Genomic DNA, 26019 nt, shown 5'->3' with positions numbered 1-26019 from the left:
AGATACCCACTATACAGAGGTACCAATGTTATATAGCTTAAAACTCTTACCTTTCTTCTAAACAAGAGTTTTAAAAAAAATAATAATAATTCAAAGATCCTTTTCAAAGCTTCCCAGGCAAAGGGAATCTTCCTTCCTGGATTGATGACATGTCAAAGCTGGAGCTAAACAACTTTTATGTTCTCTAGGCCACCAGTGGTGGCTTTCAAACTTTTAAACTATGACCCCACATCAATTAACTCATTTTATATCATGACGTAGACACACATACATATGCATATACAAATATATGTGTGTTTGTGTATATTCACACATATACATATACACATATATTGAAACAAAGCCCTGATATTGTTTACTGCTTCACCCAGAAAAAAATGCCAAATGCCATCTTGTAAATGCAGAAGAAATGATAGAATTAGAAAAATCACTATTTTGCAACTACCAAAATAATAACTGATACAAATATCATTAATCTGGATGCTAAAATCATTGGGTAAAAAGGATATTCACACAATCTCAAACTATAACTTCACATATTATTTATTAATTACAAAGGGGGAAAGATATCTTTACAATGAAGATATCTAGGAGAGATTGCTGTACCCAAGTGATCAAACTTATTATATAATGGGATAAATGTCATTATGTACCTTCCCTCGATATGATTCACTGGCACATATCTCACATCATCTATGTAGTACTGAAGGTCTTTTTGAGTTACTTAAGTTATTGCTGTATATACCAATATCTAGAATAAACAACATTTTCTACGATGTAAATTATATAACCAATAATAACAAAATTATCAATATGTTTGGTGAATAAATTTTGGACTAAGAATAAAATAGTACATTTATTCTCCCATGTATATACCTATTCCAAATGTATTATTTGTGATGAAAACACTTTCATAATTATAAAAGCATACCTGATATTTGGCTAATTCTGCTTGTAATACTTTCACTTTAGATCTTTCTTGTTCTAACGCAGCATGAAGTGAAGTTACCTATAACCAAATATTCAATAAAAAAAGACTTTTTTTGGTCTTTTTTGGTAAATATTCTTAATTGTTATTCACAATGATGATTTTTGACTATGAGATTAATGAGCATTAGAAGAGAACCTCTATCCTCACAAACAATTTCAATTAGCCATTTTATTCAGCTGTATATTAAAGATACGTAGGGCAAGCTCACTGTTCTAAGACAAGACCAAAGACTAAGGATGGGAAGGGGAGAAAATCAAGTCCATGAACGGGATAAGTTCTGTCTGTCCTTTCTATCTCTATATTCAGCCCACACCAACTAAAATACAACCTTATCTTCCCCTATTCTTTAGGACATACATACCTCCCTCAGTTCAGTAAACAGAATTTTCAATCATTTGTTATTACATAATAATAATGAAGTATGGTTTGCAGTATTGATGGGCTGTGTTTTTGTTTAGTCAAGTTTCATAATTCAGGACTAAAGAACAGCTTAATATAACCAGTCCTATATATAGTTTTTCTTACCTGTATCGTTAGCTCATTCTTGATACTTTGTGATTCATCAACTTGCAGAAGTATTTCTGCTTTATCTTTCACTGACAAAAAGGAAAAACAGCAGTATAATCTTTTCAATCACTCAAATACTTTAACAATACTTTTAGTGAACCAAGACAGCAATGCAGTCAGGCAAAGATGAATTGTCCTCACACTTAATGTATTCCTTGACCCTATATATACCTCTTTATTTTCACTGGTAAATTCTGTTCATTATTATCACCACAGCAGCTTTTATTGGAAATTCTACATTTCTGTGGTGTTAAAATATTAATTGTACAGATATGACAAAAGATTAATTTTTTCCATTTATACTAAAAAGGACAAGGACAGAGAAAATAAAATATTTCACATAGGGAAAAAAACTTTAAAATGCCTCGACTAATCTTAAAGCAAGATTTTAAAAACAATGTAGAGTGTTTTTGTTTGTTTTGTTTTGTTAAATTGTCAAGGTGTGCATATCATAAGGCCCACAAGAATTATTTTTATATGACTTTTCATACCATTAAAGCACTATCAAATAAGTGTTAGCTCATATGAGCACAGTTAATCATATAACATCTGTGGTATCAGAACTGTTCATTTGTCTAGAGGTTTTTCCCTCTTTGGGGAAGCAAGAGATCTGTTCTTTGGCCTCTGTGTTCCCTAAGCTTTAAAAATTTCCACATGGCTGACAATTTACTTAATCTATGCTAAAGGCTAATGCATGAAAAACTAATTCTTCAACTTTGAAAAGCTAGGAGAGACTGAAGAGGTAAAACTAATAAAATGAGTAAAGGAGGAAATGTTCAAATATACGAGTACTGATATCACCACAGCTCCACCAATATAACTCTGTCATTCAAATTTATTTTTCATAGTTTAATATGATATGCACTAAGGTGAGATGCTGTGTCAAGAAACAAATCACAGTCCCTTAAGAATCAACTTGGGAACTTTTACAAATTATACTTTCTACTCCTCCATCCTCAGAATTAAACGCACTCACTGAGAACTAGTGATTTTTAACAATTATGTAATATTTTAACTACAGTCAATTTTCCTATAATGCTGTTCTGTGTTTCAAAGAGATTGATACATCGGGGAACAACATGAACATAACATGAATTGTGTACTTAATGCTTAAGCACAATTTCATGAACAAATAAAACCGCACCCATGTACACACCTCAAATATCTACCCGCTATTTCAGTGCACTGTGTCAAGAACCACACCAACTTTGCATCCTTCCATCACTTAACAGTAACACACACAAGCTGCAACCCTTCTGAAACCTACTTCTACAGCAAACTTTAGGTTGTCTTCAAAGTAAAGTGCCATATTTATTACAGTATTTATGTGTTCAACCATTTTAACATGTATAAAACTGTTACTGTTTTTATTAGGTTCCTTTTTTTTTAATGTGTCACTGATGAAATTTTTGAGTATTGTATGCTCCTAACTCCATTTTCCCCATAAACTTTGTGGTTTTAACTGTATGATTTTATAGAGATGAGTGATTTTTAGGAACACATGTTGTACTGTAACATAACTGACTGTATTTGCATTTATATTATAAATGTTAGAGTTTGTAAACTCTAACGTACTGTATTTTTCATGTCATGGTCCTCTATAAAATTGTTCTACTTGGACTACTTATAGTACGGAGTATGGACACTGATATTATTTACTGGTAGCCATTTTTAATCTACTTTTAAAAATTTATTTATTTTATTTATTTATTTTTGGCTGTGTTGGGTCTTCGTTGCTGCGCGCGGGCTTTCTCTAGTTGCGGCGAGCGGGGGCTACTCTTCGTTGCGGTGCGCGGGCTTCTCACTGCAGTGGCTTCTCTGTTGCAGAGCACGGGCTCTAGGCACACGGGCTTCAGTAGTTATGGCACCCGGGCTCAGCAGTTGTGGCTCGTGGGCTCTAGACCACAGGCTCAGTAATTGTGGTGCACGGGATTAGTTGCTCCATGGCATGTGGGATTTTCCTGGACCAGGGATCGAACCTGTGTCCCCTGCATTGGCAGGCGTATTCTTAACCACTGTGCCACCAGGTAAGTCCCTTTAATCTATTTTTGAGAGTAAGTTTTTATCAGTTAATTTTCTCACTTTTCACAAATGTTTCCTTAAGGAATATTACTTTATTTTTAGGTATTTAAAAATCATACATCCAATGTTCAATGATACCCTTACTTTCTTCAATTAGAAATATATCTTGTAAACAATTATTTTCATAATTTTATTCATTAAATGATCCACATGGAGCTCAGTGACATGCATATCTAAATTAACCTCAGGATATTGATATCTAATTGTTCAAATAATGCCTTTTCCCATTATTATTTAACTTCTATTTTATCACAGTTAAGCTTGTTAACAGTTAAGTTATATTATAAAAATCGTAAAATTATAAAAAATGTTTGACTCTACTTCAAGACTATATATTCTGTTCAGCTGGACATGATTTCTGGTTTTTGATAACTGTTATTTAATAGTTTAAATATTTGGTTGGACAATTCCGCTCCCAGTATCTTCATATTTGAAACAATTTGGGGTATCTTGTTTACTTATCCTTTAAGGTGAGCTTCATAACTTCTCAAGTGCTGTACAGTACTCACAGGAGCTATATTTGGGATTTCATTAACATTTGTTAACAAGGGAAATTGTTTATTACACTTAATTTTGTCTATTCAGAAGACTTTCTCATCTATTCATGTCGTTCTCTATGCCTCTTTTATGGTTCATTTTCTTTTGCAAATTTAATACACGCTTCCCTTTCTGTTATTAATGGAAAATTTTCAGAGAGCTTTCAAGGTTAGCGTCACTAGGTATTCACATTCAGGAATGCAACTGATTTGGGGGGTTTCATATAACATCAACTTTACTAATGTTATTATCTCTAACCTTTTTTGATTGATTTCCTTGGCTTCCTGCTGGTAATCTACTGCCAAAAGTTTAGAGTGGCAGCAAAAGTATGAAGAGTCGGGGTGGGGAGTGGGAGGGGTAGAAGGAAAACCTAAAATCATGACAGGCCTTCTCCTCTAATAATTAATAAACAGAATCTTAAGCAAATGTTTTCTTGTTTTCCCTCTAAATATACTCCAATAATTTATAAGAATTGAAATTTCAAGAGTTTCTTAGCTGAATAGTTGTAAACTTGTGTAATACTAAGGTGCTGCAAAAGAAACTGTAATAATAAAATTATCAACAATAATCCAGTTTGTATCCTTTTGGGAAACCTTTTTATTTTGTTGAATTAATAAATCATATATCTTGAAAAGTTATCTTCAAATATTTTTAAGATTAACTTTTAATTCTAAAAACACAGAAATCACTTACTTTCACCTTCCTGAAGCATTTTCAATAACTGTGCATTTCTTGCCTTTACTTCTTTATACTTTGCCTAATAATCAAGGAAAAAAGATTTAATTTTTAAAAAGTAAATGATATAATTAATGATTTACTACCAATTTATGGAGCTATGAATTCTAGGCTTGCTCAAAGACATAAATTACTTCTGAAAGAAAAAAGATGGAGGAAAATGTATTCACAACTGTCTACTACTTAATTAAATCCCTCGTATAATAATACAAATCAATATTATAGATGACTGTATTTAAGAAGAGTAGAATAAAAGTGGAAAAAACTCAGAATAAAACTAAATTTTCCTGAAGAGTCTTTCTCTTTTCTTCCTCAAATAAAATCCTTACACAATTCAAAATAATTATATGAAAACAAAAAGAAAAATGATTCATAGTTCTATACCAGTACTATACTAGAACTCTCTGTATCTGTTCTTCATCTGCCACTGTCCAATATGTGGCTACTAACTACTGGAAACGTGGTCAGTGTTACTGAGAAAATGACTTTCAACTGTCTTTAGTTTTATTTAATTACAATTTTTATTTTATTTAATTTTTATATATAAAAATTAAGAATTTTACTTTTATGTATTTAAAACCCATGTAGTGTATTAATTTTACACCACGTGTAGTGTTTACTGTACAGCACAGTTTTATATTTGCTCAGTTAAGGCTTTACTAATCTTTTGTTATTTCATTAACTAAATATTTTTAAAGTAATTTTTGAATTACTTTACTTACATTTTGGCTGAAATGAATTAGTAATTTACTGAAATATCTTTCAATTATTTTTCAACTTTAAAAAAATGGCTTAGCTTCTTTTCAAACTACATGAATGACACAATTATACATTATAAACAATTTTGGAATTGTGTTCCCACATTAACATCCATATTCCAGGGAATTTTTCCCCTACACTACTCTTATTCAACGTGTCTTATAGCACACACTGAAGTATTTATAAATATTTAATATATTAGTACATTAGAGAAAACAATATATTTAGTAACTATAGAAATACAAGAGGTCAGGGAAAGAAAACAGATCAATATAAGAAACTTGTCATTTCTTCTCTCAACATGTACACAGATATGTACAGAAGTTACCAGATTCAAAAATCTTTCTTGTAAAACAAATTTGATGTATTTTAAATTAAGTCCAATAGATGACTTTTACTAAATACTCTGTCCAGTAAATTGCTGAGGATAAATCAATAATGTTACTGAGTAATACTGAAGACAATACACTGAATGGAAGAAGTAAACATAAAAGGGAGTAGGACTTTTGAGAAGCTAAGTAATGAAAGAGGGAGATAAGTCAGATGGAAACATAAAAATATGAAGGGGAAAAATAAATACAGTCAACTACAACTATACTCACTATGAATATAGAAATATATCTACTGGGAATATAAAACTGTATCCACTATGAAATTCTCACTCTCAGGGTTTCAGTCAATGTTAATAGCTCATCAAACTCTATCTTTAGCTCAAGCCTTTTCTCCAAGGTTCAGATCAGTGTATATGGAAGCATGTCTTTAGTTAGTCTTCAAGATCTAAAGCCAGCTCATAAGGCAAAAATTGCAAATGAACAAAATTACCCCTGAATATTCTTTATACTGCGATAAAAATAACATATATAGTTTTGCATTTACAATACTGAACAGTAAATGTATCTATGAAAACATAAGACTATAAAATCCTAGTACTGTGCAATTTATAATAAAGAACATATGAAATATACAGTGCCCTCATTGTATTTTTAACTTCATGAAAAAGAGAACACAAAGTTAAACGCACATATGGTGTGACTCCAATGTGTCCAACACAGATGTTCAACATCCTGAACATCTATGCCTGCATCCACAGCCATTTCAAACTCAACATGTCCAAAACGAGATCTATTAGTTCCGTTTCCCCAAACCAGTTCAAAATGTGTTCTTCCTCTTACACTCAGTACCTGTTAATTTTGTTACCAGACAGTCTTCACTCCAGGCCTCAGCTATGTGCATTATCTTCCACAAAACAATTCTCATGTCACTTCCCTTCTAAAACCTTCACTGCCCTCTCCTTGTCTAAAATGCAAATGCCTTCAAATACTGACCTCAACTAACACCCCCAATCTCACCTTCTACAACTTTGCATTTCTCTAAACGTCAGTAACAATGCATTTCCTACCACTCTCGTGCCTTGTATGCACTGTTCTATCTGGAAAAACTATCTTTTTTTTGGTGAAACCTTTACCAATTTTCAGTAGCAGCAATGGATTCATTCCTGTTTCTGGGCTTCTGGAGCACTCTGTCAGATCTCAATCACAAATTCTACATTGTACTGCAATTACTTATATGATTATCTTCTCCATTAGACTATGAGCTTCTTACTAACTCATCTTTGTATTCACTGTGCCTAACACATGGTAAGTGCTCAAAAAAAGCAAAAGAAAATATAAATGACAAAGAAAAAGCTAAGGCAGAATTGGGTGCAGTTCAAAAAGGTTTTTAACAGGGATAATTCTTAAAGGCATGAGTAGACGAGGAAGGGAAATGTAAGAACCAGTAGGGCTGGAACTTGACTTTTTTTCACTATTACATACACAGGGTCCAGAAAAGCACCTGGCCTATTACAGGCATTCAACAAATAATTGTTGAGTGAATAAATATTAGTTCAAAAAGAGAATGATACTTGAGATGAATAAGAGATTTTTTTAAAAGCCTAAGAAAGGAGGAGAGTAATAGGTTTGTGGTTTAAAAAAAATTGTATAAATGACAAGTGTTGGCAAGGATGTGAAGAAATTGGTACCCTTGTTCATTGCTGGTGGAAATGTAACATGCTGCAGCTGCTATGGAAAACAGTTTGATGGTTCCTTAAAAAGTTAAACATAGAATTACCATATGATCCAGAAATTCCACTCTTAGGTATATACCAAAAGAATTGAAAGCAGGGACTCAGATACTTTTACACCACTGTTCATAGCTGTATTATTCACAATAGCCAAAAGGTGGAAACAGTGCAAGTGTCCATCAACAGACGAATAAACAAAAAAATATGGTATATACATACAGTGGAGTATTATTCAGCCATAAAAAGGAATTAAGTTCTGATACGTGCTACAACACGGATATGCATGCTGAAAACATGCCAAGTGAAATAAGGCAGACACAAAAGGACAAATATCATATGATTTCACTTATAGGAAGTACCTAGAATAGGCAAATTCACAGAGATTAGAGGTTATCAAGGATTGCAGTAGAAGGGGAAATAGGGAGTTTAATGGGTACAGAGTTTCTGTTTGGGATGATGAAAAAGTTCTGGAAATAGACAGTGGTGATGGTTACACAACACTGAGAAAGTACTTAATGCCACTGAATTGTACATTTAAAAATGGTTAAAATGGCAAATTTAATGTTATATGTATTTTACTATAATAAAAATATACTATCATTCAGATTATATATAATTAATGAGTTAAAAAAACCTAAATAGCAGAAATATTATTTCTATCAATCAAATATTAAACATATTTCAATATAATAAAAACAGAAAATGTACAAATTTATAGAATTATTTTAGTTTACAACAGTAAATATATACAAACCTCCCACTGAGTGATCACATTTTTCAGCTTCTGGATTTCAGCATCTTTTCTTTCAAGTTCCAACTTTAGTCTTTCAATTCTTCCATCTTTTAGAACTACTTCCTAAAGGGGGAAAACACCATTTTAGAACTAAGACAGTTCTGCCAATTCTGATTTACAATATCCTTTTTGAAAGGTTTAAGAGGAAAAAAAAGTCCCAATTTTAATTCATTTTCTAAAGCAACCTAAACTGTTGACTACATTTCCACTTGTACTCAATTTTATAAATGTAATTATGTACAGTACAAGCAAATAAGATATTTATGCCTAATCTCAAACTACAAACATAACCTAGAACAATATCAGGGCTTTGAAATGGTATTTCCATCCTGGAATAAACATACTAAAGTGGTCTCTGACAAGTTGTTATTAGTCTATCTTAAAAACCTAAAAGAATTGAAAACTTATGAGAAAAATACAAAATAAATAATACAAAAAACCAAAAATAGCTTTTCTCTATATTAGCAATTAACACATAGAAGATATAACTAGAAAAAACATTTTCTCCGGACAGCAATAAAAAATATCCCTAAGAATAAAATTCAGTAATTTTCAGGATCAATAAATGATAAAATACTGAAAAGGACAGAACAAAGCATGGTTTTAGATAGGAAAACTAAGTATTACTAAATATTAATTTGTACATTCAATAAGATTTCAATAGAAATTTCAATAGAGTTTTTGTTCTTTGGAACTTAGCGAGATAGTCAAAACTTCACCTGGGAGAATACAGGATAGAAACAAAAAGTTAATGCAGTAGAATTTGCCTACCAGATAGTTATATATTATACAGCAAAAATAATTAAAACAGCATGTCATGGCACCTATGTTGACACAGCAATGTAACAGAAAAGAAAGTCCAGAAAGAGATTTAAAACACAAGAATTTATTATAATATAACTATGGTATTTTAAAGAAGTGAGAAAAGGCTGAATTACAGAATAATGGTAGTATATAGGACAAATGGCTAACTGGAAAAATCAAGTTAAATGCCTGCCATCTTGTAACATACACCAAAATAAATAAATTTAAATGCAAAAAGATCAACCCAAAGTCATACTTTTCATAAGAATATATATTGGTTCTCTTTATCTAATGAGTAATGTGGCAACAATTTTATTCCAAAAATACTCACTGAGCACCTATGCTGGGTGCTGGGTGTACAATGGTGAACAGAACTGAAAAGATTCTTGCCCTCATGGGACTTGTCTGGTGGAGGAGGCAGATATTACATAAAGAAATGCTGCAATTAGAAACCAAGGTTTAAGCAGTGATGAAAAGAAACACAGGGCTATAAAGGGAATAATGTGGATTATTCCTTGGTGGATCAGGGAAGCTCTGAGGCCATGACCCTTAAGATGAACCTTGAGTGATTGGGTAGGAATTGGCTAAGTAAAAAGTGGAGGGAGATAAGAGCTTTCCAGGTAGAAAGAACAGTATGTATAAAGGCCCTGAGGCAGAAAAGAGCCTAGAGAATTTGAAGGATAGTAAAGAGGCAAGCATGGTTGGAGCTTAGTGAAGAAGATGATAGTATAAGATGATTTCGGAAGAAAAAATTTAGATCAAAATTAGAAATATACATACTATTATAATGGCCCCAAAATCTCATTTCCAGAAATTTATCTTAAATAGATAAGCGAGGGGGGAGTAACTATGAAAGTGTTCACTGCAGTTAAAACAAAAAATTGGATATCAATTTAAATGCCCAACAATAAGGATATAGGCTAAATATATGACACATTTACAAAACTGAAAACTCTGAAATCACTAAAAATGATGATACAGAACCATAAAACACATCTGTATGATCCCAAAACTGTAATACTATATACAAAGAAAAAATCCTGGAAGGACATACACCAACATTTTAATAACTCTCTTAGAATTATTATGGAAGATTTCACTTTACTGTTTAAAAATTTCCTTTCATCAAAATTGTTTTATACTGAGTATATATCATTGAATAATATAAAACAGTATTTTAATTAAAAAAAATAAAACCACTTAAGTATTAAAATAAACTCTTTATAATATTACTAGCTAACATCTTTGAATAGGAAAGCTCTTCTGAACATAGTATGAAAGGGAGAAAACAAAAAGGAAGATTGATAGATTTAACTTGATGAAAAATCTCCAGAAACACTGAAACAAAATCAAAAGGTAAATGAAAAAAACTAGAAAAAACAGTTGCACCTATATGCAGGCATATGACCAATAAAAAATCAAAAAGTGTACAACCTCAGTAGTAAGCAATGTTATATCAAACTGGTATATTTAAATTTTTTCCTCAGTGTGGGTAACTGAAAGCAATTTAGCTATAAACATTATTATTTAATGTAAAAACATTACAGTTGACCCTTGGACAATGTTGGGGTTAGGGACGCCAACCCTCTGAGAAATCAAAAAATACTCATAGTCGTATATAGTCAGCCTTCTGTATATGTGGTTCCTCTGCATCTGCAGATTCAACCAACCTCGACTGAAAAAAATCCATGTATAAGTAAACCCAAGCAGTTCAAACCTGTGTTGTTCAAGGGTCAATGTATTACTTAATGATCTGAATTGCTCACCATCTCTGTATTTAACTGAAAAGTGGTCCATGTAAGTTTCTACATGACTGGGGAAAAAGTGTAAATCCACAGAAAAGTAGGACCACAACAAAGTATCAATGGTAGTTTTCTCCAAGTGAATGAGATTAGGGTCAATTTTTTTCCACTGCATCTGCAAATTGGGGATCATAAAGATGCCTATCAACTTCACAGTTAACTGTGAGAACTGAATGAAATAATCATTTTAAGTACTTAATAGAATATCTGGCAAATATATACTAAGCCCTCAAATATTTTTGCCATCATTAAAATTTCTTCACTTATCAGTTATTTCCAGAATTTCTAAAACAAACATCACTTTTTAAAACAGAAAATCATATTGTTTTAATGTATACCCATTTTTATGAAGTCCTATATTTCATTAAATAAATTTTAAACTTATCTTCTAAGTAGAAGACATTATACTAAAATGAAGATAAAAGGGTGTATAAGTCTATGTCCACAAGGGATTTGTAATCTATTAAGAATAGTAACAGGGCTTCCCTGGTGGCGCAGTGGTTGAGAATCTGCCTGCCAATGCAGGGGACACGGGTTCGAGCTCTGGTCTGGGAAGATCCCACATGCCGCGGAGCGGCTGGGCCCGTGAGCCACAACTACTGAGCCTGCGCATCTGGAGCCTGTGCTCCGCAGCAGGGGAGGCCGCGATAGTGAGAGGCCCGCGCAACGCGATGAAGAGCGGCCCCCGCTTGCCGCAATTAGAGAAAGCCCTCGCACAGAAACGAAGACCCAACACAGCCATAAATAAAATTAAAAAAAAAAAAGAATAGTAACAAATAAAAATGTGCTGTGTGAAATGTGCCATAAGAAAAACAAAATGCTATGGGGTATAGAAAAAGAAGGAAAGATCATATCCAGGTTTTCTGTGTTTGGGATTGGGATAGGGCAATGAGAGAGCTTCAGGGAGGAGATGGCATGTGAAATGAACCTTGAGCAAAGCTGGGAAGGATCCAGCGCTGTGATAGGAGTGCTCTGCTCTAGCTAGGAGAAAAAACTGCAAAGAGTACAGCTGAAGTTACTTAGGCCAAAGCTACACTGTAGAACAATGCTTTCAAACTTACTTGACAGTGACCCATGTTAAGGAAAGTTTTATATCATGACCCAGAATGCACATACATGTCAGTGTATATATGTATATTTGTATGTTATATATATATATACACATATACACAGAAACAAATTTCATAAAATACGAACAGATGTCATATACGCTGACAACTTTTTTTTTTGATTAGTGCTGGTAGCAATCTACTAAATTGATTTCAGGACTGGTTAAATGGGTTGGGACTCTCAGTCTGAAAAGCTTGAGGGCTTTAAATGTCAGGTCAAGGACATTTCCACTTGATTCAACAGACACTGAAGCTTAGGGACATGGTGTGGCAGGATGGAAGTCTTGCTTTTCAAAAAGTCATCTGTTGGGACTTCCCTGGTGGTCCAGTGGTTAAGACTCCACACTTCCACTGCAGGAGGCACAGGTTCGATCCCTGGTCAGGGAATTAAGATCCCATGTGCCGTGTGGTGCGGCCAAAAACTTTTTTTAAAAAGTCATCTGTTAGCAATGTATAAGATAAATTACCTAGAATTAGAAGGCAGGATGCAGAAAGACTTACTAGGTTACTGAAATAATACCAGTAAAAGATAATGAGAGCCTAAACTAGAGAAATGTTAATAAGAATGGAAGAGAAGATAGATCTGAGAACTATTTCAAAGATTAAAAACTCCCAAACCTTGAAAAACAGAAAAGTGAAACAGGAGGTTCAGAGTCTGAATATCTGGATAAAATGATAAAACCAAAAACAGAAATGATGAAGTCAAGCCAAATGCTTGGTTTGGAGAGTAAATGATGACCTCGAGTTTGGACATAGTGAGTATAAGGTATTCACAGAACAAGAGAGTGAAATATGCCACAAAGACAACTGATAAAACAGAGCCCCGAAGGCCATTAGAGGGAATGCCAGTGAAGCTGTGGAAAAGTTAGTAAACTCATATCCTGCTGCTAGAAGACAATGTTGGTAACACATCAAGAGCAACACAGATGTTTACATGCTTTGATGCAATTACTATTTTTAAGAATGTATTCCAAGGAGAAATTCAGCAAAAAATTAAATATATGAATATATTCAATGAATATCAAGTGACCAATTCTAAACAACCTAAATGTTCAATATTAGGGTAATGACCTTAAACAAATTACAGCACGTTGATTTGACAGACTATAACCATGGTTTACATAAGGGGCTACCAAAAACTATAGTCCTTATCATCAGTTATTTTTTAAATACCTATACATGTGGCATTTTCCTAGAAAAGTACTATTCAAAAATGAAACCAAATGTTAAGACTGGTTGAACTAGGATGGATTTATTTTTCACCTTTAAAAATTTCTGGTACATTAATGTACAGTTTAAAAGAATTTTAACCTTTGCAAAAAGAAGGGCTTTCTTTCTCTGAAAAAGGAGTGCAAGGGGGAGAGGAAGGAGGTAGATAAAAAGATTATTTTTAATGGCCTCAATCTTTCTTTTTTCCCCACTATACTCAATGACATGACAAAAATCCTAACATTTTTAATGATGAAAAGTTTTGCACGTGCAAAATAATATATAAAGGAATGACACAAGGTAAAAAGAAAAATAAAACAATATGCAGATTGTGTGAACATTACCAGTATTTTGGCATCCCCCATGTGCCTCTCCCCAATACATCCCTTCCCCCCCCGAAAATATCCACTATTATGAATTTTGTGTTTGTTATTCTCTTCCTTTGTTAGTCTTTTAGAACAATATCCCTGAGTAATATATTAAATTTTCTATATTTTGAAATTTATATAAATGGCATCAAACTATTACTATTTGGTGACTTGCTTTTTTCATTAAAGATTATGTTGGGGTTTTTTTGTTTTTTTAAAAAATTAATTAATTAATTAATTATTTTCTTTTTGGCGGTGTTGGGTCTTCGTTTCTGTGCAAGGGCTTTCTCTAGTTGCAGCAAGCGGGGGCCACCCTTCATCGCGGTGCACGGGCCTCTCACTATCGCGGCCTCTTTTGTTGTGGAGCACAGGCTCCAGACGCGCAGGCTCAGTAGTTGTGGCTCACGGGCCTAGTTGCTCCACGGCATGTGGGATCCTCCCAGACCAGGGCTCGAACCCGTGTCCCCTGCATCGGCAGGCAGATTCTCAACCACTGTGCCACCAGGGAAGCGCAAGATTATGTTTTTGATATTCATCCATGTTGCTATGTATTGCTGTAGCTCATTCATTTCTCCTACTGATTTTGTTGTCACAAACAACTGAGTTTGAATCATTCTTGTTGAAGATGTCTTCAGGGTTTAATCTAACGTAGAATTTCTAAAACATAGTCTCCCCATCATCTTCAACTTTAAAAGTTAACGCCAAATTGTTCTCCAAAATGGTCATACCAAATTACATTACCACTAGTAATTTGTTACTGTTGTTCTACAACCTTACCATATGGCATATTGTCTGATTCCTATCACTAGTCTTCACCTTCCTTCGGTTTTTCCTAGGCACTGCAGTGAAATTAGTATTACCATATAGAACTTTGTCCTCTGCTCAAAAAATTTAAAAAATTCTTTATTATCTCCTGACTAAATCATAAATCAGGCTTTTAAGTCCTCCACAATCCCTCCAAACCCACTGTGCCAAACTTATACTATGCTCCTCTTTGAATTTTGTCTTAATTAAACTGGTTTATTCTTCACTGCCTCCATTCTTTTACTCTGACATTCCAGTTTCTTCTCCCTCACTTCTTCATGTTCAAATTCTACTGTCCCTTAAATTCCAATTCAAAAGCTATTTTCTGACTTCCCTGGTGGTCCAGTGGTTAAGACTCCGTGCTCCCAATGCAGGGGGGCCCAGGTTCGACCCCTGGTCAGGGAAATAGATCCTGCATGCTGCAACTAAGAGTCTACATGCCACAACTAAAAGAGCCCGCATGCTGCAACTAAAGATCCCACATGCTGCAACTAAGATCCCACATGCCACAACTAAGACCTGGCACAGCCAAATAAATAAATATTTTAAAAAAAACCCACAAAAACCAAAAGATATTTTCTCCTAAGAAAGCCATCTCTCATCTCCATTCCTATAAATTACCTTTTTTGGATCTACCACTTTCCACCTTGTACAAAAACAATTATCAAGTGCATGCTGTGTACAACATGCTCTGCTAAACATTTTACATCATAATCGCTAATTTTCATAATAACAGTGCATGAAAGGCAGGTAATTTCATTCCAATGTAACACAGCTGATAAGCTGCAGTGCTATATTTTGTGTTATTAGGTTTGATTTCAAAGACCGTTCTCTTTCTACTATACTGCACTGTCACTTTGGTTTTAAAATATCATTAACATTACTTAATAATTTAATTAAACTTATGTGTACCCAACTTTGCCCTACAGAAGATCTGAAACATCTAATTATTTGCTCAAGTATATTAATATCATTCTTACTATCTAACAATGATCTGAGATGGCTTAGAAAAATAAGAAGATACAAACCACAACGGGGAAAATCATAATCAATGTAAAAAGAGAAAACAAATATGCTAACTATAAATGTTAACACAGTTGCTTGCACTGTACATAAAATTTGACAGTCAAGACAAGACAGGAAAACACAAAATTTAACTCAATGCCAGAAAGGAAGAAGCTCACAAGTACCTCAGGGCAGGCAAGGATTTCCCGTACTAAGTTGATAATAGATTTTCATGTAGTATACTGTTTTTATAAAGCAATATTATTGCTGCATTGGAGTGACAAGTTCTTAAGAGTCTGGTTTCTTTTGTGTCCTATATAACACAACACAGCAAGTGTTTAATTTGTTGAATGACTAACCATTAAGTATTGGAGGTCAATATAAGGTAAAGAACAGATTCACAGTTTAAGAGGAAGTAAAAGAGAAGACTGGTGGTTGTGGTGAGAAAAATAAATGCAGACTTAGAGGTCTCTATAGGATAAGATCTTTTCTTTCTTTCTGTATTTCTCCAAACAATATTTTAAAATGTGAATACCATTCTTAGCTTGCGAGCTTTACAAAAACAGACTGCTGACCAGCCATAGTTTGCAACCCCTGGTCTGCAGGATAAAATTCTAACTTCTTAGTTTCACATAAAAAGACCTTTATAATCTAAATCCAATGTATTTCTCTAGTCATGTTATCCCACACTCACTTAAGTCTATACTTCTTAGATGCAGAATTTTTCAGTTTCCTGAATATTCAGTCTAAGGCTTTTCATAGCTCTGGGCCACTGTTCTTGCAGCTCCCTTAGGTTTTCTCCATTTCTCAGTTTATACAGTTATTCACCATTCAAAATCCATCCCAAATGTCACTTCTTTATATACCTTTCCCAATTCACCCAAGGAGTGATCTATTACCTTTCCTATTCAAAAACCTCTTTTTTATTGTTCATATCTCTCTTAAAGCCTTCATCATGCTGAATGATATTTTTACAGTCTCCCTCCTCCTATCCCCACTACTCTGTCTAAGGCATGGATGGTCTTATCCATCTTGATATTCCCACTCCCCTACATTGGTGCCTAACAATACCTAGCATTATAGCGCATGCTCAATAAATATTCATCAACTAAAGAAGTACTTCATACTTTTTAATATAAGTATCTATGTGTAATAATGACTAAGATAATATCCGAAAACTGTAAATTTATACAGTCATAATTGGGTTCCACTGCTTAGGTTTTTTAAAAAAGAAAAATAATTTCACTGTGATTTTAAGAGTATTTTACATGCCTGGTTGTGTTCATGAGCTGTGCAATTATCTGTTCCATTATATTCTGTAAGCTGTTCTCTTCTTTTTTCTCTAATAAGAATTTTATGAACATCATCTTCCAGTCTATTGAAGAATCCTCCATCATGTGATAAAGTCTGAGAAGAACTCAATTCCTGTCAAAAATGAATTAAGATTTACTATCAATCAATACAAAAGTGCATGCATTTAATAAACCTGGTCAGCCACTAGAAGGATAGAGAATGAAAAAAAAATAACATAGAGACAATCAACCATCTGATTCTTCTCTATCTCCAGAAGATAACCAGTAGAGATACATTTGCAAATGTCCTTTATTTCATATTTTTTGAGTTGGGTATTGATTTTTACATTATTTTTTATCCATATACCATACAATTTACCCATTTAATTTGCACATTTAAATGGTTTTTAATATATTCACAGAGTTGTACAACCATAACCCATTTATAAAGTTACATCAGCCCAAAAAGAAACCCAGAACTTATTAGCATCATTTCCCATTCCCTCCTAATCCCTCCCCTCAGCTGTTCCCTAGGCAACATTAATCTACTTTGTCTGTATAGATTTGGCTATTCTGGACATCTGATATAAATGGAATCATACTGTATAAGGTCTTTTGTGGCTGGCTTCTTTCACTTTGCAAAATGTTTTCAAGATTCATCCATATTATAGCATCTATCAGCACTTCACTCCTTATTGCCAAATAATATCCCACTGATGGATATACCACATTTTATTTCTCAATTCATCAGTTGATGGACATTTGAGCTGTTTCTACCTTTTGGTTATTATGAATAATGCTCCGGTAAACATTCATGCAACAAGTTTTTGTGTGGACATGTTTTCAGTTCTCTTGGGTATATACCTGGAAGTAGAATTGCTGGGACATATGGTAACTCTATGTGTAACCTTTTGAAAAATTGCCAAACAGTTTTCCAAAATGACCATACTATTTTACAACTTGTCAATGTATTCAGTGTATGAGGCTTCTAATTTCTCCACATTCTCACCAACACTTGTTATTATACATCTTTTCAAATTATAAACACCCAAGTGGGTGTGAATGAGATTCATTGTGGTTTTGAATTGCATTTACCTGATGGCTAATGGTGCTAAGCATCTTTTCATGTGCTTATTGGGCATTTGTATATCTTTGTGAAAAAATGTTTATTCAGATAGCTTGCCCAATTTTTTTGTTGTTTTTTTGTTTTTTAAACTACATGTGAATTTATTATTAAAAAAAATTTTTTTGGGCTGCACCACACAGCACATGCAATCTTAGTTCCCCAACCAAGGATCGAACCTGTACCCCCTGCGTTGGAAGCGTGGAGTCTTAACCACTGGACCGCCAGGGAAGTCCACTTTGCCCAATTTTTAATTAGGTTACTTTTTAATTCTGAGTTGTAGTTCTTTATAAATTCTAGAAACAAGTCTCTTATCAAATACATGATTTGCAAATATTTTCTCCCATTCTGTGGGTTGTCTTTTCACATTCTTGACAGTATCCTTAGTATCACAAAAGTTTTAATCTTGACAGAGTCCAATTTATCCAAGAAATCACTGCCTAACTCAGGGTCATCAAGATTTACTCCTATATTTTCTTCTAAGAGCTTTATAGTTTTAGTTCTTACATTTAAGTTTATAATCCATTTTGAGTTATTTTTTGCGTATGGGGTGAGAAGGGGTCCAAATTCATTCTTTTGCATGTGGCTATCCAGCATCATTTGTTAAAAGATTATTCTTTTCCCACTGAATTGTCTTGGCACCCTTGTGCAAAATCAATTGAACATAAGTATAAAGGCTTCTTTCTGGACTCTTAATTTTATTCTTTCAACCTATTATGTCTACCCTTATGCCATACCACACTGCCTTAACTACTCTAGCCTTATATTGCTCAAACTTTTACAGTATATTTAAAAACAATTTTTACATAAATTCTACACACAAATGATAAGGAGCTAAGACTGTATCACAATCTACTCAATTATGTAAAGTCAGAGATTTTATATGTTCTCCAAGAAAAGTATCATTTCCTTTCCAACTTCCTGTTGCAAGACAGAGACAGAAGAAAATGTTCCTCTCACTCTCATAGGTTTTCCCTATGTCCCACATTCTTGAGCTTTAATATTCCCAATTTTACCCATTTCAACTGTATTTGTCAGCAAATGACCCAACAGTTCAATGACTGTTCATCCTTTTCCTTTCACCTTATCTTAGAAAGTGTTTGAAAGAAAAAAAAAGTGTGTATCAGTGCTTAATATACAAATAATATTTAAAATATTTGTAGAGCACTTTATATTTTGCAAAGCACTTACAGAAACATCCCTTTAGTTGAATCTCATTAACACTGTAAGAAACTGATAGAGCAAGAATAATTTCCCCACAAAGTAATCATAGTCACAGGAAAGTTAAATAACTTGCTCATGAGTGATTCTACTGCCAAGTGGTACAGCTATAACTCAAAGTCTACTGCTTCATAAAATACTTCCATTCTGGTAAGACTTCATTTTAAAGCAATGAATACAACAATGCTTAAAACACTGCTGAGCTTCTATGGAAGGTATAGCATGATGATGGCAACTAATCAGCCTCTGGATTTCACTACTTTAAATAGTGCAGTTCCAACTAATGTCCTCTGTTTTTTGATAGCTGCTACCATTACCAGCATGCCTATCCCAAAGGGTACTCTGTCCTTGATATTTTTTCTTTAGCGAGGCATAAAATTTCTTTTCAGCCTAAGGACAGAAGTTTTCAAAAGATACCTTGACAGGAAACTACAGAGAAATGAAACAAAAATGAACCAACAACGCCCCCCTCCCCCAACACACACACCTCAACAGAAAAAAGACAAAAATGCAGCAAGTGTTAAGAACACAGATTCTTTAATAAGTCTAGCCAATTCAATTTCAATTTAACTAAAATTCTGAGCACCTATTATGTGCCAAGAATATAATGAAAAAGACAGTACGGTGTTTGTGTAAGTATAGCCTTATAGATCACTGGAACATAATTAGGAGACTGGACATAAGCCTTCACATTTATGGTCAATTTATTTTTTATGAAGGTGTCAAGTTACTTCATTAAAGAAACAATATTGTTTTCAACAAATGGTGCTGGGAGAACTGGATATAAACATGCCAAAAGTGTATTTGAACTCTTTCTTCACACTACGCACAAAAATTAACTCAAAATTAGATCATGGAGAAGATTCTGTGAAGATGGCAGAGTAGCAAGCACCAGGAACCTGTGTCCTCACACAGACAATAACTGCACTGGCAGAATCTGTCTGATTTTGGAACAACTATTTTGGAATTCTGAAGTCTGTTGAAGGCTTGCAACTTCCAGGGGAACTCTGGGATGGTAAACTGCAGTAAATTTTGGTCAGTTTCAGCTCTTAGCACAGTAGCAACTACCCATCCACCACCCTCAGTGATGTGGCAGGCAGCTGTGTACATGTTCCTGGAGCAGCTTGTACACAGCTTATGGGAGCCAGGGTGGGCAGCAAGGAGCCTCTCCTCCAAATAATGGGGATCTGTGTTCTGGTCACTAATCGCCGCTTCTGATTACAGAGGTGCAGACCAAGAGACAAAGAAGCAGACAGCCGTTGTTGCTGCACCTCCCCTCATTGTTGCAAGCCCCTCCCCCTCTAGCTGAAGTGACTTCCAGTGGATTTAAAGAGCTAGTGCCCTTCCCCTCCCCCCTCATATTTTGCTTTTCCACTTTTGAGAGCCAGACTTTAAAAAATAGGCCATTCATGGGCTTTCCTGGTGGCACAGTGGTTAAGAATCCGCCTGCGAATGCAGGAGACACAGGTTTGAGCCCTGGTCCGGGAAGATCCCACATGCCATGGAGCAACTAAGCCTGTAAGCCACAACTACTGAGCCTGCGTTCTAGAGCCTGCGAGCCACAACTACTGAGCCTGGAGGCCACAACTACTGAAGCCCGCACATCTAGAGCCCATGCTCCGCAACAAGAGAAGCCACTGCAGTGAGAAGCCTGTACACCTCAACAAAGAGTAGCCCCGCTTGCCACAACTAGAGAAAGTCTGCACGCGGCAACAAAGACCCAATGCAGCCAAAAATAAAATAAATAACAAATTAAAAATATATATTAATGTTTGAAAAAATACAATAAAGACCAGCTTATTAAAAAAAATAGGCCATTCAAAAACAACTGCCTGTAAGGGGAAAATTAGAAAGTGACTATGAATGCCCAAGGAAAGGCTATGAAAAGACCTAAGACATTAAGTTTACAACAATCAAAAAAAAACCAAAAAACAAAAAACCCCAAAACAGTAATAAAAAACACCAATCCCTGAGGAAGGAGGAGAATCTGATTTCCAGAGTTACCATATTACTAGACTCAAATGTCTCATATTCAACAAAAAATCACAAGGCATACAAAGAAACAGGAAAGTATAACCCATTGAAAGTAAAAAGAAATCTATAGAAACTGTTCCTGAAAAAGACTTATTTATGGCAGTTGTATTAGACAAAGACTTTAAAACAACTCAACTGTCTTAAAGATGCTCAAAGATTTAAAGGAAGATGTGGAGAAAATCAAGAAAACAATGTGTGGACAAAATGGAAATGTAATTAGGGATTAAAAAAAGAAACCTAAAGAGATGCCAAAAGGAAATTCTGGAGCTAAAAAGTACAATAACTGAAACAACACATTCACTAGAGTGACTGAAAGGCAGAGTTGAGCAGGCAGAAGAAAGAATCAGTAAACTTAAAGATAGGACAACAGAAATTATCTAGGCTGAGGAACAGAAAGAAAAAAGATTGAAGAAAAGCAAACAGAGCCTAAGGGACCTGTGGGACACCATCAAGCAGGCCAACATACAAACTGTGGGAGTCTTAGAAGAAGAAAAGAGATAGAAAGGGGCAGAGAGAATATCTGAAGAAATAATGGCTAAAAACTTCCCAACTCTGATGAAAAACATGACTATAAACATCCAAGAAGCTTAAAGAACTCCAAGTAAGATGGACTCAAAAAAAGACCCACAGCAAGTCACATTATAATAAATTTTCAAAAGACAATGACAAGGGACTTCCCTGGTGGTCCAGTGGTAAAGAATCCCCCTTCCACTGCAGGGGACACAGGTTCAATCCCTGGTTGGGGGAACTAAGATACCACATGCCGTGGGGCAACTAAGTCCATGCGCCACAACTACTGAGCCCATGCACCTCAACTAGAGAGAGTCCACGTGCCAAAAAATACAGAGCCCACATGCTCTGGAGCCCGCATACCACAACTACAGAGCCAACGTGCTCTGGAGCCCATTTGCCACAACTAGAGAGAAAAAACCCGCATGCCACAACTAGAGAGAAGCCCGCGCACTGCAACAAAGACCTGACGCAGCCAATTAAAAAAAAAAAAGACAATGACAAAATAAAATCATAAAAGCAGCAAAAGGAAGCAAATCATCATATACAAGGGATCCTCAATAAGATCATAAGCAGTTTTCTCATCAGAAACTTTGAAGGCCAGAAGACAATGGGCTGAAAAATTAAAAATACTAAAAGAAAAAAACCTTTCAACCAAGAATGTTATATGTGGCAAAACACTCCTTCAAAAGTGAGAAATCAAGACATTCCCAGAAAAACAAAATCTGAGGGAGTTTGTGACCACTAGACCTGCCCTGCAAGAAATACTCACAGTAGTGCTGGGAAGGTAAAAAGAAAGAACATTAGACAGTAACTCAAAGCCACATGGGGAAATAAACATCTCAATAAAGGGTAATTATAAAAGCAAGTATTATTGTAACAATGGCATGTGACTGTACTTTTTGTTTTCTACATGATTTAAGAGACTAATATGTTTAAAGAAACAAAAACAATTATTAGTGTAAATGCTAACATTAACATAACTTTGATTTCTAACTGCAAATCTTGTTTTCTACATAACTTGAAAGACTAATGCACTTAAAATAATCATCAGTTTATGTCTTGGGGCATGCAATGCATAAAGATGTAATTCTGTGACATCAGCAACTGAAAGGGAAGAGTGGTCAAGACGGCAGAGTACAGAGACCAAGAGCTTACCTCCTCTCACAAGCACACCAACTTCACAACTATCTGCAGAACAACCACTGATGAAGAAGACTAGAACCTACCAGGAAAGATCTTCTACAACTAAAGACATAATGAGATGGGTGGGAGGGGTGGACTCGTGACATAGTCAAATCCCATACCCCCCAGGTGGGCAACCCAAAAACTGGAGAATAACTATACTGCAAAGGTTCTCCCACAGGAATGAGAATTCTGAGCCCCATGTCAGGCCCCCCAGCCCAGGGGTCCAGCACTGTGAAGACAAGCCCCCAGAGCATTTGGCTTTGAAGGTCAGTGGGGCTTAACTGCAGGAGCCCCACAGGACTGGGGGTGATAGAGACTTCACTCTTAAAGGTTACACACAAAATCTCATGCACACCAGGGCCCAGGGCAAAAGCAGTAATTTGACAGGAGTACATCTACCTGCTGGTCTTGGAGAGTCTCCTGGAAAGGTGGGGGGTGGATGTGGTTCACCCTGGGGACACAGACACTGGTGACAGACATACTGGGGAACATTCAGCTGTGTGAACACTGCTGCTATGGGGGCTGACATCTGGGCTCATTAGCTCCAAGACCTGGCACCACCCAACAGCCTGCAGGCTACAGTGCTAGGACACCTCAGGCCAAACAACTAACTGGGCAGGGACACAGCCCCAGGCATCAACAAACAGGCTGCCTGAAGACTTCCTGAGCCCACAGCTGCCTCTAAACATGCCCCTAGATACGGCCCTGCCCACCAGAGGGCCAAGACCCAGCTCCACTCACCAATGGCCAGGCATCGGCCCCTCCCACCAGCAAGCCTGCACAAGCTCTAGATTAGCCTCACCCACTGCGGGCAAACACCAGAAGTAAGAAAACTATGATCCTGCAATGCAGGCCAGACCCAACCCTGGGACCAGACAGGCCCTGACCCTGCCCACTAGCTGGCCAAAGCAACCTCTGGGACACCCTGGACCCAAAAACTGTATCAGGAATTGCCTCCCCCAAACAATCTGAAACGAGCTCTGAGATCCCTGGGCCCTACAGCCAGACTCTAGGACAAGCTCTGCCTGCCAGTATTCCAGCACTAACCACAGGATCTGGCACCGGTGGACTGGCAACAGCCACAGAGTCTTTAGGACCCTGACTCTGCCCACCAGTAAGCCAGTATTAGCCCCAGGGCTCCCTAGGACTCTGCATCCAATCCAGCCACTTTATGACCAGACCCTGCTAAACAGCAGCCAACAGCATCTGCACAAGGCAGGGCCTAGCAACTAAGCAGACTAGGGGCCAATCAAGGCTACCAGACTGCTCACATAGTGAGCCTGCTGCAAAAGAAGGACCACACAGCTCTCTTAGTGGGAAGCCCTAGAGCACACAGCTTGGGTGCCAAGAGGGGAGTGCACGGTGGGGACACACAGGATGCTTCTTACAGAAGGCCACTTCTCCTAGGTCAAGAATCAGAGCTGACCTATCACATACACAGAGATATGAATAGCAACGTAGACAAAATGAGGCAGCAGAGGAATATGTTCCAGACAAAGGAACAAAATAAAACCCCAGAAGAAGAACTAAGTGAACTGGAGATAGGTAATCTACCCAAGAAAGAGTTCAAAGTAATGATCATAAAGAAGATCCAAGAACTCGGGAGGAGAATGGATGCACAGAGCAAGAAGTCGGAAGTTTTTAACAAACAGCTACAAAACCATAAAGAAACACCAAACAGAGATGAAGAATACAATAACTGAAATGAAAAATACACTAGAAGGACTCAATAGTAAACTAAATACTTCAGAAGAATGGATCAGTGAAATCACTGCCACTGAACAATAAAAAAGAAAAAAGAATGAAAAGAAGTGAAGACAGTTTAAGAGACCTCCCGGACAACATCAAAAGCACTAATATTCACATTACAGGGGTCCCAGAAGAAGAAGAGAGAAAGGGCCCAAGAAAATATTTGAAGAGATAATAGCTAAAAAACTCCCTTGAAAAGTAAACAGTCACCCAAGTCCAGGAAGCACAGAGAGTCTCATACAAGATTAACCCAAAGAGGAATACACCAAGATAAACTGTAATTAAAATGACAAAAATTAAAGATAAAGAGAGTATACTAACAGCAGCAAGGGAAAAGCAAAAAATAACATACAAGTGAACTCCCATATGGTTATCAGCTGATTTTTCAGCAGAAACTCTGCAGGACCCAAGGGAGTAGCATGATCTATTTAAGGTGATGAAAAGGAAAAACCTAAAGCCAAAATACTCTACCCAGCAAGGCTCTCATTCAGATTTGACAGAGAAGTCAAAGGCTTTACAGACAAACAAAAACTGAAGGAATTCCACACCACCAAACCAGCTTTACAACAAACGTTAAAGGAACTTATCTAGGCAAAAATGAAAAGGCCACAACTAGAAACAAGAAAACTACAGAATGAAAAGGCTCACTGGTAAAGGCAAACATACGGTAAAGGTAAGAAATCATCCACACCAAGCTTGTAGGGAGATTTAAAGACAAAAGTAGTAAAATCATCTGTATCCACAATAAGCAGTTAAGGAATGCACAAAACAATTAGACATAAAATATGATATAAAAAACAGTAATCATGAGGGGAGGAGAATACAAATGCAAGGTATTTAAAAGGCATTTGAAATTAAGGGTTAAGCTACTTGAAACAATCATGTATATACATACACTGCTATACAAAAACCTTGCGGTAAACACCAACCAAAAATCTATAACAGATATACACACAAATAAGAAAAAGGAATACAAATACAATACTAAATATAAAGTCATCAAATCACAAGAGAAGAGAACAAAAGAAGAAAGGGGGGAAATACCTACCAAAACAAATCCAAAACAATTAACAAAATGGCAATAAGAACATACATATTGATAATTACCTTAAACGTAAACGGATAAAATGTTCCAACCAAAAGACATAGACTTCCTGAATAGATACAAAAACAAGACCCATATATATGCTGTCTATAAGAGACGCACTTCAGATCTCGAGACACATACAGACTGAAAGTGAGGGAATGGAAAAAGGTACTCCATGCTAATGCAAA

The 26019-nt window shown here is 35.7% G+C and overlaps 1 protein-coding gene across 2 annotated transcripts in view; it reads right to left on the bottom strand.

The window, feature by feature from the left end:
* Positions 1 to 26019, bottom strand: part of GKAP1 (G kinase anchoring protein 1) — an 80475-nt gene that overhangs the window by 2126 nt on the left and 52330 nt on the right. The window contains exons 8-12 of one of the 2 annotated variants that reach the window (XM_082401240.1): positions 16896 to 17052; positions 8488 to 8585; positions 4871 to 4934; positions 1517 to 1587; positions 932 to 1009 (exon numbers count right to left, since the gene is read on the bottom strand). In XM_082401240.1, coding sequence (XP_082257366.1) covers positions 932 to 1009; positions 1517 to 1587; positions 4871 to 4934; positions 8488 to 8585; positions 16896 to 17052 — 468 coding nt within the window. Of the gene's footprint in view, positions 1 to 931; positions 1010 to 1516; positions 1588 to 4870; positions 4935 to 8487; positions 8590 to 16895; positions 17053 to 26019 lie in introns of both variants that reach the window. The other variant, XM_082401241.1, reaches the window with a different exon arrangement.

The sequence above is a fragment of the Balaenoptera borealis genome, assembly GCF_965194805.1.
Source record: "Balaenoptera borealis genome assembly, chromosome: 8".
NCBI classification, from domain to species: domain Eukaryota; kingdom Metazoa; phylum Chordata; class Mammalia; order Artiodactyla; family Balaenopteridae; genus Balaenoptera; species Balaenoptera borealis.
This window is presented reverse-complemented; position numbering and strand designations above follow the sequence as displayed.